Source organism: Phalacrocorax aristotelis, chromosome 18, assembly GCF_949628215.1.
Source record: "Phalacrocorax aristotelis chromosome 18, bGulAri2.1, whole genome shotgun sequence".
Taxonomy (NCBI): Eukaryota; Metazoa; Chordata; class Aves; order Suliformes; family Phalacrocoracidae; genus Phalacrocorax; species Phalacrocorax aristotelis.
The window spans coordinates 12,785,174-12,800,328 of record NC_134293.1 but is presented as its reverse complement, the minus strand read 5'-3'; the positions used below and the strand labels follow the sequence as shown (position 1 = coordinate 12,800,328).

The following is a 15,155-nucleotide window of genomic DNA, read 5'->3' as shown; positions in this document are numbered from 1 at the left end:
CCACTGGCAAAGTCTGCCACATGGGACACACAGGCAACAAGGAGCAGCCACAGGCAGAGAACCCTGGGGCATGGCCAACCAAAGACAGCAAGTGTGAAAAGCAAAGATTTCGGGGCAGGTCTATGCTCCAGCAGCGCCACGCTTACCTTTCTCCTCCACCTGTGACTTCCCAGCTTTGGTGGAGGCCACCACGCTGGCTGTGGCCTGGTTGACACCCCGGGAGGCTTGTTGGAGCTTGCAAAGGTTGGCGCTGTCTTTGTCTGCCTTCACCTGCCGGGACAGCAAGGAGGGGTGCACTTATACCCTGCCCCCCACCCCGGTGCTCCAGGGTCACCCCAAACCACAGCTGGGCGAGCAGCCTCGCTGCTGCCTGCTTGGGGATGGAGCATCTCCCAGAGCCAAGTGCAGGCAGCGATGGCAGTGAGCTGCTGGGCGATGCAGGCAGCAGCAGGGGAGCCTACCCGAGCGCAGGGCTCCTACCTTGGAGGCTGCCACCAGCTGGGCAGTGCTGGCTGCGATCTCCCGGGAACAGACCATTAGCTCCTTGAACGTCCCCTTGCCTTGCACCACCAGGTCAGCAGCGTCACTGTGGGAGGCAGAGAGGAGCTGAAGCACCGTCCTGCCACCCCTGTCCCCTCCCTGTGGGGACAGCAGGACCCTGCCATCCTCTTCCACCTCTGCTGACAGTGGCACTTACACCAGCACCGTGGCACCCCAGCCCACGGCCTTGGAGGCAGAGATGAGACCCTCGGTCCAGCGGGAATTCTTGGCATAAAACTCCTTGGGGGATGCTGCGCCCTGCCGTCAGGAAAGGTACGGTCACACATCAGGGACAGGGGGGTGGCAGGGCCTGGGACCCCCGAACTCCCACTCTTGGGGGAACTAAGTAAGTCAGGGTTTTATTTAGGATGTGCGTGGGAGCTAGGGAGACACTGAACCCAGGGGGTCACGGTCCCCCTACATGGGAAGGGAGATCAGGGACCTCCGTGAAACCCTGGAGACTGCAGCCAGGGTGAGACCCCAGGGCTGGGGCAGGAGCTCCTGGCAGCTGGTGTTGATGCCCCAACGAGCCAAGGCTCAGAGCAGCGCATCCCCAGCAAGTGTGCGGTGACCCCTGGCTGGCCAAGCAACTGCTGCCTCATGCCCTGCCCGCACCCCTGCCTGCATCCCTGGCCCAAGCTCACCCGTCCGCTCTCCACGATCTCTCTCTGCAGGTCCTTGGAGGCCAGGACCAGGATGTGGATGGCCTGCATGAGGCCTGTGCAGGAGCCCAGGATCCTGCGAGACAAACCCCACTGAACCCCATTTGTGGGGCAGGGAGACCCCAGAGCCATGGGGCAACTGCTCTGCCTGCAGCACTGGGCCCCATCCTGCCTGCCCAGCTTACTCCAGCACCCTGGCCACCGCTCACCTCTCGTTCACTTCCAGTTTGACCCCGGTGTCACCAGCCCGCGCCTTGCTCAGCATCTCCTGGTACAGGGGGGAGAGGGTGCGCTGAGCCCACCATGTCATCCTGGCTTCATGCCAGCGGTCCCAGCAGGCACGGCACCCATGGGCACCTCACTGCATGCAGCAACCCTCACCTCGATGCGGGCGGCCGCCGTTTCAATGGCCGCCGCCGTTGCTGCCATCTCCTTGTCCACCAGGTCACCCAGCTCCTCCTGCTTGATGTCCAGCCCTCTGGGCCGCAGCTCCTGGGCATGGGGTGGGATAAAAGGGACCAACCAGGGGTGGCACAACCCCTCCAGCAATGCCCACCACAACCTGACCCACCAGCCCTCCTGGGGCACCCACCTCCCCAATAGCGCTGATCTGGCCCAGGCAGGTCATCACCAGGCTGCAGTCAGTGCCTTCCACCGTCCCCGGGTCTTGCAGGGTGCTGAGGTAGCTCACGGCCTCGCTGCCGCACTGCTTGCACATCTCCAGCAGACCTGTGTGGGCAGCATGACAGGCTGAGGGTGCTGCACAGTGGGGACAGACACCTGGCCCCCCGCCTGCCCCAGAATTCTGGCCAGTCCAACCCCTACTTGCCCCAGCCTGCCCGCCCCAGCCCCCTGCCCGCCCCAGTGGGCAGCACTCACGGTCAGCAGGCTCCATGGGGGCCACGTGGGAGGTAGCACTGCCCTGCAGCAGGGTGTCACTGACGAGGTGGGCGAAGAGGGCCAGGCAGGGCAGCAGGGAGCCCACGGCTGCGGTGGGAGAGCGGGCACATGCCTCAGCCCCAGTGGGTGCTGCCCACCTGGCCCACAAGTGCCGGAGCTGCCCCTTTCCCCCAGCCCAGCCCCTGCCCAGGGCTGCTGTCCCTCACCTCCGTGACTGGAAAGGTATTTGCTGTGTGCATCCTGCAGCCGCTCCACGCACTCAGAGGCTGCCAGTGTCCTGGACAGGAGGCAATCTGCCGGCAGACAGCAGGCAGGACTCAAATGCGTCCCTGTGTGCGGCACAGCTGCTCTCCGCCGCTGGCACAGCCCAGAGGACAGCAGGGAGGGGGACTTTGTGCAGCTATGGGTTGGGGTAACACCAGGTTTAGGGAGCATCAGGGAACTCACCTGCTGAGCCGGTACAGCTGATGTGAGCGGGATCCTCCAGGCGACTGAGGGCATCCTGCACCATCCGCTCCGCCTCCCGCGCGGTGCCCTGTAAGAGGGCAAACTGCTCCTCGTCCAGGCGCTGCTGCAGCGCCCGCTCCCTGCTCTCCTGCTGAGGCAGCGTGGGTGCTATGGCCTCCGCCGTGCCAGCTGGGAATCACCCCTGCACCCCACGGCTGCCTCCAGCTCTGCTGGACCGCTGCAGCTAGGTGGGGAGGGGGATGCCCGGACACCCCATGCCGGCGGTGCCGCCTGGGTACCTTGTCTTTCAGCTGGGTCTGCAATGTCTCCAGCTCCATCTTGCTGCTCTCTTGCTCATGGCTGAGCATGTCCTGCAGCTGCTGCAGCTCGGCCCGCAGGGCAGCCATCTCCTCCCTGTGCTGCTCTGCTGCCTGGCTCAGGCTGTCCCTCTCCTGCTCCAGGCCAGCGATCCGGGTGCTCTGCTCTGCTCCCACCTGGGTGGGCACAAAACAGCAGTCAGGGCTGTGCCGAGGACGAACCTCCCGTCTGGGGACTTGTACGGTGGTCCAGGCTTGGGCCACTGTCCCTGCTCAGTGCATCACAGCCCATGCAGGTTGCAGCTCCGCATCACCCCGTGCCTGGCAGCACCCCTGCAGCACAGACAGCCTCGCCTGGGCTCTTGGGGAGACCTTCTGCTTTTATAATTGAACATTCACTTTTGTTATGACTGTCAGTGTCATGATGGAGGAGCAGATGAAGGGCACTGGTTGCCAGCGCCAGAGCCAGCTCTGCCCCGTCCCCATCCTGCTGCAGCATGTCGCCCACCCCAGGGATGGGCAGCTCCATCTTCCTGCCAGTTTCTGCCTTCTGCAATGAGCCTGGAAACCCCTGCTGTCCTCCACAGCTTTGCAGGCATGAAATACCCTTTGGCATGGCAGTAAGCTCGGGCAAAGGCTTGTGATGCAATGGCATGCTCCCTGCCTGCATTTTACAGCATGCAGAGCCACCCTGCCTGACCCCACTCTTGCACCCAGCAGTGTTAAAACCCCCAGTAGGTTCCTTAAATCCATCTAGATGTGGAGAGGAAGAAGACAGGGAGTTGTTTATCCAGCCAACGGTGGGTAATGCCTCCTGGATGCATCCATGCAACACCTCGCCCAAGCACTGCGACAGCAGACAGACCTCCCTTTCACCTGGGCTGCCTGTCCCAGGGGGTGGTGGGGTTGGCAGGGGCCACCCATGGGCTCTCACCTGTGTGCTGGACTCCAGGGTGCCCTGGAGGACCTGCATCTCCTGTCTGCTGGCTGCCAGCTCCCGCTTCAGCGTGTCCAACACCTCAGCCTGCTCCTGAGACTGCAGGAAAGAAGAGAGGTTCCTGGCACCAGTGTCCCACGGGGGAGCCCCCTGCCCACCCCTGGCATGTCTCCCGTCCCTACTCACCTTCCTCTGAGCCTGCTCGCTCACCCGCTGGAAGGAGTCCTCCAGCTCCTTCTTCTCCCGCTCCACATCCCCCTGGGCCTGCCTGGCCGCCGTCACCTGCTTGGTCACCTCCGCATTCTGGTGACGGCAGAGAGGGAGCTCAGTGACTGCTGGTGTCAGGGGGCGCGGCTGGGAAAGGGGATGCTGGTGAGGTTTTGGGGAGCCCACCTTCCGCAGCAGGTCGGCATGGTTCTGCACCAGCTCGCTGTACTTCTCCTTCAGCTTGCTGTAGCGCTGCTCGTTGGCCTGTGCCCGCCCTGCCACACGCACAGGGACACTGAGATGTGTGCCCAGGACCCTCACCCCAGGGCTCACCCCCACCCCAAGCTGGGTGCCAGCTCTCCCCACTCACTTTCAATCTCTGTCAGGCTCCTCTGTGCCTTCTCAGTGTCCTCCCGCTGCTTCTTCAGCTCCTCCAGCTCTGCACGCAGGAACTCGCTCTCGTCCTGTGCCTGCTGCTTCAGGTGCCGCTGCTCGGCCAGCTCGGCCTCCAGCTCACTGGTGCGACCACGCAGCTGCACCATGCCCCGTGCGCTCTGTGGGGACGGCAGGCGGGCAGCTCCTGGCACCACTCAGTGGCTGCTGGTGCTGTCTGATGCCCACCGATACCGTCCGGCAGCCACCCCAAGGGTAGCAACCCACAGAGCCCCAGATGCAGGAGGGTGAAGCACTGAGGATGGTGTATGGTGGGGGCCCTGCCTGGCCCCCCTGGCAGGGATGCAGCCTACCCCCTGACACACCTGGGGACACCCTGATATGGCAGGGATGGCTGTGCCAGGGATGCAGAAGCCATTGGGGACAGGGCAGGACAGACAGGGTCACCGCCTTGCCCACCGGGGACACAGCCATCGCCCCACCAGCCCCATTCCCGGTGTGAGCCACTGGGTGTCATCCTGCCCCCAGACTGCCATGTGGGTGCTCAATGCATGACACTACCAGATGGCTGTCACCCACCTCAGCCTTGAAGTTCTCCAGCTCCTCCTTCAGGGCTGCAATCTCCCCATAAAGGCGCTCGATTAACCGGTCCCTGGGAAGGAGAGACACTGGGTACATCCTCAGTGCCACCAGCCACGCCAGTGCCGTGGGGACGCATCCTGGGAGGGAAGGTGTCCCCTGTGACACTGTGGCTGCTGTGCCACAGCTGCCTGGCAGGTGGCTGCGGCGCCATGCCGGGGAGGGAGCTCCTGGTCTGATCCCATCCACCTCCGCAGCACCACCAGGTCTGCTCACTTGTCATCCTTGTTCATCCCGTTCTGGCTGTTGAAGTTGAAGGGGTCGCTGCTGAAAGAGCTGCCGAAGATGTCATCAAACTTGTTGTCAAACAGGCTCTGTGGGGAGAGCAGCATGGACCTGGAGTGAACCCACCACCACCTGAGAGACCTCATCCCCTCCATGTCCCCAGCAGCACCGCCAAGTCAGCTTGTGTGCTGGCAGGGCTGCTGCCTGCTTGTGCTGCCTGGGCACTGGGGCTGGATCCCCCCCGCTGCTCCCAGGGCATTGAATGTCTTGGACGTGTTGAACATGGAGCATCTCTGGTCCATCCCCACCTAATGCCAGGGGCAGGGGAAGATCCCCAAAGCCATGTCACTGCACGCCCCTTCCCGAAACGCTCAGTGACTGGGGACAACCCTTGGTGGAGGGGGGCCCTGAAGACCTAACACAAGCACACAGAGCTGAAAGGCAATGCTGGAAAGCCAAACATCTCCAGCCAGCCATCACTGGAGGGCACCAAACCACCAAGAGAAGCACTGTGAGATGAATTCAGCCTGGCTTACACCTAGCAGCACCCACATTCAACACCCAGCACCCACACGGCCCCCTGCAGCGATGCTCCCCAGCACCCGAGGCCATCCCCACTGTCTCTGCCCCCACCATGGCAAGGTTTTGGAGAAATAACCCCATTCTCAGAGCGAAGGGAACTCGCCATCTTCTCTGCAGCCCAAGGGGCACAGGCAGTGCTGCAGCAGCTCACCTGTGAGGCCGTGTCCATCTCCACCAGGTCTGTGATGGGCTCACTGTCGGGTGAGGATGCCTCGGCAGGGATGACCACCACGGGGCTGATGTGCTCCGACAGCGCCGAGGCACGAAGGAAGTTGGGAGGGTTCTGGGGAGGGAGGGGAGCTTGGCTGGGTGGGAGGACCGGCACTGCCGCAGGGCTGTGGGCATGGTGGGTCATAATCTTGTCCCAGCACTGAGCTGGCCATGCCCAGACCCATAGGGATGGAGCCAGGACCCACGGGGATGGATCCTGGCAAGGGCTGAGAGTCAACGTGAGGGGTGATCCCAGTCCCGGCCAGAGAGGCAGCTCCATCCCACAGGATCCCACCCAGGGAGGGATGGAGGGATGAGCCTCAGGGCCCACGAGCCCCACATTGCCAGCGGCCCCGGGAAGCCAGGTAAGGCAGCAGGTGATCTGGGCACTCTCCCAGTGCCACCGGCCCCACTGCTGCTCCTGGCCATGGGGACAGCGAGTGAGGGCACCGGGGATCACAGGGTCTCACCTCTGGCAGCTGTGGGATCTGAATCAGCCGCTTGAAGTACTGCAGGTTGCTGGAGCGGTAGAAGAGGTCCTTCAGTCTGCAAGGGGCAGGGAATGGTTAGGGATGGCTCTTCCCAAACCAGACACCCCACCCCAAAAGTGGGTATCTCCAACCCCTCGCCTGGCTCCAGGAGGGTGTCACTGGGCCACCATGCTGCGCTGGCAGGGACGGTGGTGTGTGCTGCCACCAAACCCACAGTGGGTCCTGGGAAGACCCCATTGCCAGCCTCCCACCTCTGGCAAAAACTGACTGCTGGAGGCTTTCTCCCATAAACCCAGGTCCTGATGAGCACAGAGAAGGACCTGAAACTTGAGCAACCTGATCTAGCAGAAGATGCCCCTGCCCATGGCAGAGGGGTTGGACTAGATGATCTTCAAAGGTCCCTTCAAACCCAAACCACTCTGTGAGTCTATGAAACCACAAACCACAGGAGAATGGCTGCAGTGGGTTGCACCAAGGTACAGCCACCTCTCTGTGCTGTCCTCAAGCCAAAGCTTGAAGGGACAGTGGAGAAACATCAGCATTGCTCCCACTACAGCCCCAGCCATCAGCAGGTTGGGGGCATCCTGCCTGGAGGCCATGTCTGCATCATCACTTTCAGCTCTCCGCAGGAGCATCTCCCCCAGAGGCAGGGCTACCTCCCTTCAGCATTTCCGATTTTGTGGAGAAGCAACAGAGCCCAGCCGCATCACTGGTGGCTCCCCTTCCTTACAGCCGCCCTGGCCAGCATCCCAGTCGGTATCTTGGTGCTGTTGATACCTGCCCCGAGGTCTCTGCCCTGGGTGGTCAAAGCCCACAGACAGCCCCACTATCTGCTGATGCCTGTGCCTCGTGTTTTTCCCACAGGCACTGGTTTGCAGTTGGTAACCTTGAATCTAGCTGTCTCTCAGCACTGTGACATCCTCCCACTGCTCTCAGCAGCTAGTTTTTGCTTTGGCTAACCTAAATTATACCAGTGGCCATGAAACTTCACTTCCCGCTCTTTTTCAATGTCATTTAAATACAGCAAGAGGACTGGTTCCAGCATCGTCAGTGGGGATCACCCCTAGACACGCGATGGTACAATTCCCTACTATTTGTCTCCTCTCCTTTGTGCAGTTACTAACCCAGGGGAGACCTGCCCTCAGATCTCATCGGATCATGGACTCACAGAGTGGTTTGGGTTGGAAGGGACCTTAAAGATCATCTAGTTTCAGCTCCCCTGCTGTGGGCAGGGACATCCTCCACTAGATCATGTTGCTCAAAGCCCCGTCCAACCTGACCTTGAACACTGCCAGGGATGGGGCATCCACAGCTTCTCTGGGCAGCCTGTGCCAGTGTCTCACCACCCTCATGGTACAACATTTCTTCCCTGTGTCCAGCCTCACCCCACCCCTGTTCAGTTTAGAACCATTGTCTTGTGCTGGGGACCCCCGAGCTGGACGCAGAGCTCCGGGGGTGTCTGAGGAGAGCAGAGCTCCGGGGGAGCATCCCTTCCCTCGACCTGCTGGCCATGCTGCTGGTGGTGCAGCCCAGGAGATGCTTGGCTTTCTGGGCTGCAAGGGCACACTGCTGGCTCATGTCCCATTTGTCACACATCAGTATCCCCCAGTCCTTCTCCACAGGGCTGCTTTCCATCCCTCCATCCCTCCATCCCTCCATTCATCCATCCATCCATCCCCCAGTCTGTGCTGGTGCTGGGGAGCACCCTGACCCAGGTACAGGGCCTTGCACTTGCACTTGCCCTGGTTGAACTTCATGAGGTTCACATGGACCCACTCCTCCAGCCTGTCCAGGTCCCTGTGGATGCTGCCCCTTCCCTCCAGCGTATCAGCTGCACCACTTAGCTTGGTATCATTCACATTTCTCAGGGTAGTTCCATTTTTCCCGAGAACTCTTGGAAATAAATCTGTTCCCACTGCACATCACCCTCCAGCAGCTCATGGCCTCTCATGAACCCAATGCCCGCCTCCCGCACGCAGCAGCACCCACCCCATCCCATGCTGTCTTTTTCACAAAGACCCTCTCCCACGCCTCGTTTCCCTGCTGTGCCAAGCACCATTATCAGCCCCTCTGCTGCCTCCCTCCCCTCCCCCTGAAGCCCTTTTTATCAATCAGCACCATAACGCTGCTCAGCCCCTTGGCACTGGCAATACTCCAGCAGCATCACAGCCACCCTCACGTCAAAGGTCTTGGGTAACTGGGTAGCCATGACTTGGTTCTGGCTCTCTCCTCCTCCACCTTCTACCTGCTGCTTTTAAAATCTCTTATTGATATCTTAATTTGGGAAAGACACAGGTGCCACAAGCGTTACCCTTTCCTTTTCTGTGTCCCCACAGGGATTGCTTTTCCCACCCAAAAACCACCTCTGCTCCTCTGCAACATCTGGGTGCAGCATCCCTGGCACCCAGGCTCTCTGCAAGGCTCTTCATGGACCCCTCCTCAGTTTTGCAACATCCAAAGGTTTCATCCTTTGGCTGCTCTTTAACAAGCTCCCTTGGGTTTGTACAACTGGCATTTTTTTTTTTTTTAACTCAACAGAAGTGGAGTGAAAAATCTCTTTTCCCTGTCCCACACCCCCAGTACCATGACCATGAGTCCCCCCCCAGGGCTTGTGCAGACCCTCCCTCCTGCAGCAGCATCTGAAACTGCCTCCATGTGCTGCTTGCATTCTCCTACCCCATTGCTCCTCCCAATGCATCCCTCTCCTGACAGAGCTGACGGACCCATTGCAAGCAGAAAACAGTGCTAAGGGTGCTGAGCACCCTGCTCACCCAACACCCAACCCAGAGCACCCCTGGGGAGTCCCCAGCGGCAAGCACCCCACGCTTGGCTTCTCAGCCTGTGCCCAGACTTTCATCTCAGCACGTTAACTGCAAATTGCATTTAAAACTGCAATTAAGGGGTTTGAGGGTTTTAAATTGTCAGACGTGCCGTCAGCAGCTGAATGCCTCATTAGAATTAATAACGCCCTTATCTGGTAATTCAATAGCTGTGGATTAGCCAAGTGGAGCGGCTGTCCTGGAGGAAGCTCCAGGGAAAGCTGAGACGTCAAAGCGTGTTGGATTTCAGAGCCCCAAGCAAGACTGACTCCTGCACTTCCTCCTTCTCCGTTGCTCAGCTGCTGAGCCCCAGCACAGGGGCTCCAACATCCCTCTGCACTCCCTCTGCCCTGGGAGCACTCCTGGAGCATTGCGGGCAGTGGGGAGAGACAGCGCTCCAGGTCTGGGCACTTACTTTCTGAACTGCTCCAGGAAGCGATCCCGGTGACCCTGCAGGGTATCCGCTGGCAGACCTGGAAGAAGCAGCACGTAGAAACATCACTGGGTGTCTCCGCTCTGGGAAGGAGCACAGATCAGTGGACAACCATTGGCACAGACATGTGGGGATCAGTCTTTCCCAGACATGGCCACGCTCCTCCAAGAGTCTGAATGCTCCGGGCTCAGCATCCTGCTGCAGGAGGGGATCACATCCTCCCCACGACAACCCCAGGGCAGGGAAAGGCAGCAAGCTAGCGTTCAGGCAGCTGCCACCACAATTTCAGGTCCTGGGGGATGTGGTTTTGCAGCTGGGGGCTCCTGGTGGGCACCATCCCCACAGCTGAGGGGTGTTTGGGGTGTTCCAGCTGGGGGCTCCTGGGACAGCTCTATCCCCCATCGCTTGCACCTCCTTGTGCCTTGCCTTGGTGACTCCCTTTACTCACTCAAAAAGGCTGGGAAAGAGATGGGGGGCAAACAGCCCAGCCTGAGCAGGGTGGTGACCCGAAGCTTTGCCCTCCATGTCAGCCCCCTGCCCGAGGCGGCACCACTGGGGACACTCACAGGAGTGGAGCTTGAAGAGCAGCTTGACAGTGTAGTCGTAGAGGTGGCTGCAGTCCAGGATCACCTGGATGAGCGGGGCCAGGCGGCACTGCCCCGCGGCTGTCACCGACACCGAGCGCGACATGTCCAGAGAGCTGAACACTGCAGGGAAGGAGCGCGGGATCAGGCTCTGGCAGCACCTGCAGCACTGCAGGGTGCCATGCTGTGTCAGATGCGTCCGCAAACGTCACCCGGAGCAAGAGATCCACTGGCCCTTGGGGACCCAGCCTGCCACTGCACAGCCGTTTGCTGGCTCAGCAAGAGGGGGAATTCCCACCCAGGACTCCCCCACAGGCATGGGGACAATTCAGCCTGCCACCATGGGCTGGAGGTGCCAGGTCCCGAGCCGCAGCTGGGTCCCAGGCAGAGCTCCTGGCCCCCCAAGGGCACGCAGCCCCTGTGCTCAGCCTGCCACTGCCATCCCGCTGGCATTCAGGTGTGCCAGTTGACTTCATCTCCCTTCACCCAGCGACTCCCCTCCAACAGGCAGAACAGCGAGAGCTCCCAGGAGTGTTCTGGGGATGGGCTGTGCCACACGGATGAGCCCCCAGGCACTGGCACCGGCCCACTCTGCCAGCTTGAGGCCACGAGACGAGGGTGCCGCTCCAGTTCCGCCAAAACGGAGCCGCCCCGCCAGTGTCCACAGCCTGGTGCATGCAGCAGATGAAGGCTTGCCCCAGTATTGCTGTAATTTACCCCAAACCTGATCCTGCTCAAGTGTGCAGAGGTGCACAACAGTGCTTAGGGTTGGGACTGGCTTGTTTTTACCCTTCCGCTTGCTCAAACAGGAGGGCAGGAGGAAGGCAGGGTGCCCCCAAGCTTTCCCCAGCTCCAGCACTGCCGCAAACACCCATGGCAGCTTGTGTTAACCACGAAACCCAAAACCTGTCAAAAGCCCACGAGTAAGATGAGAAGAAATCCAGCCCGGGGAGGCTGCTGGAGCGGGAGAGCCCAAGTCTGGGTGGTGGAAGCGATGTGTGTGGCTGTGAGTGGGCTGGGGCACTGCGGCCAGCCCCACAGCAGTGCCACAGGGCTGCCACAAGGCAGCACAGCACACAGGCACTTCAGCTAATAACAATGTGGGTGAAGTGCCCAGAAAAGACATAAGTGTGATGCCCTCAGACAGCTGCTTTCCCAGAGCCTCCCCGCAGTGCAGCTCAAACCCGTGGACCCCTCATGCCAACCTCTGGCAGGACAGCGCAGGGCCTCACCTGTCTGGAAGAGGTTCAGCTCACACTCTAGGTAGTCGAACATCTCCACTGTCAGCTGAAAACTAGGAAAAAGGGATGAGGATGGTTGGGGAGCATCCCCAGAGCCACCCACGGGCCCCAACCTGTGCCAGATGCCACTTCAGAGGGATGGGCAGGTGCTCCGGCATGGATCCACCTGCCTTGCCCAAAGGCTCTGCCTGCTCCCAGCACCCATGGCAGGGGTGGGGGGAAGGTGCAAGGTCCTGTCCCCAGCTTGGTCGTGCTGCTGGTGAGATTAGGCAGCACCGTGCCTGCATCCACCCTCCTCCCTTGCCTCCCACCCCTGCCCCGCACTCACAAATTATTGACATCGTTCTCCCCTGCCTCTTCAAGCTGCCGGTCGGACATCTGGAGATTGCCAGGGAAGCGGGGATTCTGTGTGGGGAAAGAGCCATCGGGAAAGGGTCTTGGAGGATCTCCTGCTCCAACCACAGCTCTGGGAGCACCAGGGTTGCCAATCCAGCCACTGGGCTCAGTGCAAGAGCAAGTGGGCTCTTCAGATGCACCAAGGGAGTGATGCAGGGGAAAAGGGGGCTAACACAGGGTCTGCTGAGCCCCGGGTGACGGCAGCATCCCCAGGCAGTAGCACCCATATTCTCCCCAGCAAGAAAACCCAATTCTCCCCAGGCTTAGAAACCTGCCAAGCTGGGAGGAGGTGGGGCTGCCAGCTCACGCATGGCATCACTGAGAGCTGGAGGGGAACAAGGTGATATCTTTTCAGGGGGGCAAATCCTCTTCATGCCACCCAGAAGTTTTGGGGAAGGTCCTTTCACAGCTCCAAACCAAACTGGGGTGATGTGTACAGCCTGGCTTCAGAAAACACCTCTTTCCAGCAGAGCTCAGAAAGGAAGGGAACACCGCAGGTACCAAACCTGCCATAGCCAGTTACTATACGGATGAGGGTGCTCAAAGCCGTGCAGGGCTTCCAAGCCCACCCTGCCTTCCTATTCTCCTCTTGGCAGCACACTGTTACTTTAGTGCTACAAGCATATTCTATTATATTCTATTATAATCTATTCTAATTGTCTATAGCATCTGCCTAAATAATAAGCTCCATCAATGTTAGCACAGCTTCCCAAGGTGTGACAGGGCACTTCTCCCATTCTATCAACACGCTCCCCATCACTCCAGCAGGTGGCACGGCATGGAGCAGACCTGGAGCCAGCCAACTCTAAGCGCATCCTCTCCAAAGGCCAGCCCAAAGAAGGTACCTGCACCACAGCGCTGGAAACAAGCTCCAGATGATGGGGGGAGGAAAAAAATCAACCTGGGATGGTCCCCTGGGATTCCCCCAGGATGCTCCCATGCCCATGAGCACCCATGGCCCAAGAGCCCAGGGGGAGACAAAAAATGGATTTTGGTGATTGGCATTGATTACTCCAAGCTGGGGACATCACTGGGTGGGACAGGATGGGACACTGGCTGGGACCAAACCTGCAGCATCCCATGTGTAGTGACGTTTATCAAGCAAGGCAGGCAAGGGAGGGCAGAAGCCCTGGGAGCACTAAGGCAGCTGGGGGCCAAGGGGTTTGTTCTGTGCTACCTCATCCTGATCTCCTGATAAACCTAAAGTGAGATTTATGGTCTGCAAGGAACTGGGTGTTCATGAAGAAACCTCAAATCTGTGACTCTGTTGAAAGTTCTGCTGAGAACTCGGGCTGTGCACACTCAGCAGTACTTAGGTTAAGTTAATCATTATTTCTCTGTCATTCCTAAATTTCCGGGATGACTTGTTGCTTCCACTCCACTTTTCCTACCCATACAAAAACCTTATTTCAGAAAGCACTAGAGCGCCTTACATACAAACTTCAATCCCGATCAAAGGCAGGTTTCTATACACATCTATTTCAGTTCATCATTGCTGACTGTGGCAAACGATCCTCCACGCTTGCACGCCAGTCAGAGCAGACGCTGCTGCTCATCCTCCTCCATGTATCAACAGGGACACCCCGCCAGCCCAAGCACCCAGCATCCTTCCCCACATTCATGGTGATGCAGAAAAGCCAGGCTCTGCTGCGGGGTTTTCCAAAGTATTTACACCTCAGCACCGGCGCCTGCCCTGCCTGTGCTGCCTCCTGCCTGTCCCTGCTGCCTGGACTTGCTTTAGCCCTTGTGGATCTTGCCAGGGCAGCACAGGGGATAGGCAGGAGCTGCTCCTACAGTGTGGCACAGCATGGCGTGCCACAACCCTCACAAGGACTCCCCACTCCAGAACCTGATGGCCGCTTCCACCTCTACCCATCTAGGATACCTGGGAGGGCACATACAACCCAAAGCTAGGGGGTCTCTTACTGCTTCCTGTAGCCCCACAACTTCCAAACCAGCCCAGGTGCCTCCAAGGAGACCCCTGATCCACCACGAAGCCATCCACCTCTGAGACACTGGTCCTTGGGCCACTTTTGGTCCGGGCTAATGATGGACCCTGGCAGCCTGGGACATGGAGGCATCAGAACAGCCATGACAGAGGGGAGAACCCGCAGGGGTGACAGCACCAGGACGACTCTGCCAGCCCCTGTCCTGCCCTGTAATGTTGCCACCACCTTCGCCCCAGCGCCCCGTCACCCATCCCTTGCTGTGGCCATGGGGACGGGGATTGGATGAGGCTCACCTTGCTGTGAAACTCCATCTTGGTTCTCAGCAGTTTGAGGTAGATGCTGCAGAGCTGCCCATAGCCCTCGCTCAGGTGGCCCTGAGGATACCAAAAAGCTGTTAAGACCTGGGGCAGACTTTGAAAAAGCTTCCTCCCCTTGCAGAACGAGTGACCCCTCCCTTATCTCCCCCCAAAACACAGCCAAAACCCTCCTTGCCAACACCCCAGCTGCAAGCTGGCTTGCAGCAAACGTGCCGACGCGATTTGGTTAGGACCTTCTCATCACCTTCTTTGCAGATTTCAATGCTACTTTTAACCACCAGAGCCAAGTTTTACTGTGTTTTAGGAAGAAGGCATTTGATTTTGGTGGAAAAGGATACTGAATGTGACCGGCAAACCCAGCCCGGGGAGGTCACAGCCACCATGGCTCAGCCATGGCTGAGCATCTGTTCAGCCCTTGGAGCCTGGCTCCTCCTGGGCGAAACCACCACCCAAGCCAACACCACCCACCAGCCTGGCCAGGGTGCCGGGTGCTGCCGAGGGACCCCCAGGGTGCCCCAACCATGGCGGCTGGTAGGGTTGGCCACTTACCCACATCCTGCTCATGTCACTCAGCTCATTCTTGTATCTCATGGAGTCTTTCAGGACCTGGAGGAATGATGGTTATAATAAGCAGGCAGTGTGGGGAGCAGGCAGAGCACTGGGACAAGGCATGCCATCCTTGGAGCCAGCACTTTGGCTAAGGAATGAGAGGTCCCGGATGTGCTCGCAATGCTGCAGCCCACTGGCGGCCTCATTACCCACAGACCCAGGGTGCCTCAGGCTTCCCCAGCTGCACATGGGGCGGGGGATCCTTACTGATGGCTCCTGCATTAACACTGGCGCCCCGCACCGGGTGCTTTCCTCTG

At 59.6% G+C, this 15,155-nt stretch overlaps 1 protein-coding gene across 8 annotated transcripts in view; it reads right to left on the bottom strand.

The window, feature by feature from the left end:
- HIP1 (huntingtin interacting protein 1) overlaps positions 1-15,155 on the bottom strand; it is a 52,849-nt gene that overhangs the window by 3,274 nt on the left and 34,420 nt on the right. For 3 of the 8 annotated variants that reach the window (XM_075112708.1, XM_075112712.1, XM_075112706.1), the window contains exons 4-28: positions 14,839-14,895; positions 14,266-14,346; positions 11,956-12,032; positions 11,619-11,680; positions 10,369-10,509; positions 9,785-9,842; positions 6,530-6,605; positions 6,001-6,132; positions 5,259-5,356; positions 4,983-5,055; positions 4,381-4,564; positions 4,197-4,285; positions 3,990-4,106; positions 3,801-3,902; positions 2,849-3,043; positions 2,550-2,700; positions 2,309-2,431; positions 2,082-2,189; positions 1,795-1,931; positions 1,584-1,694; positions 1,412-1,470; positions 1,185-1,278; positions 698-798; positions 481-586; positions 147-270 (exon numbers count right to left, since the gene is read on the bottom strand). In XM_075112708.1, coding sequence (XP_074968809.1) covers positions 147-270; positions 481-586; positions 698-798; positions 1,185-1,278; positions 1,412-1,470; positions 1,584-1,694; positions 1,795-1,931; positions 2,082-2,189; positions 2,309-2,431; positions 2,550-2,700; positions 2,849-3,043; positions 3,801-3,902; positions 3,990-4,106; positions 4,197-4,285; positions 4,381-4,564; positions 4,983-5,055; positions 5,259-5,356; positions 6,001-6,132; positions 6,530-6,605; positions 9,785-9,842; positions 10,369-10,509; positions 11,619-11,680; positions 11,956-12,032; positions 14,266-14,346; positions 14,839-14,895 — 2,656 coding nt within the window. The remainder of the gene's footprint in view (positions 1-146; positions 271-480; positions 587-697; positions 799-1,184; positions 1,279-1,411; positions 1,471-1,583; positions 1,695-1,794; positions 1,932-2,081; positions 2,190-2,308; positions 2,432-2,549; positions 2,701-2,848; positions 3,044-3,800; positions 3,903-3,989; positions 4,107-4,196; positions 4,286-4,380; positions 4,565-4,982; positions 5,056-5,258; positions 5,357-6,000; positions 6,133-6,529; positions 6,606-9,784; positions 9,843-10,368; positions 10,510-11,618; positions 11,681-11,955; positions 12,033-14,265; positions 14,347-14,838; positions 14,896-15,155) is intronic. The other 5 variants (XM_075112711.1, XM_075112710.1, XM_075112713.1 and 2 more) reach the window with 3 other exon arrangements.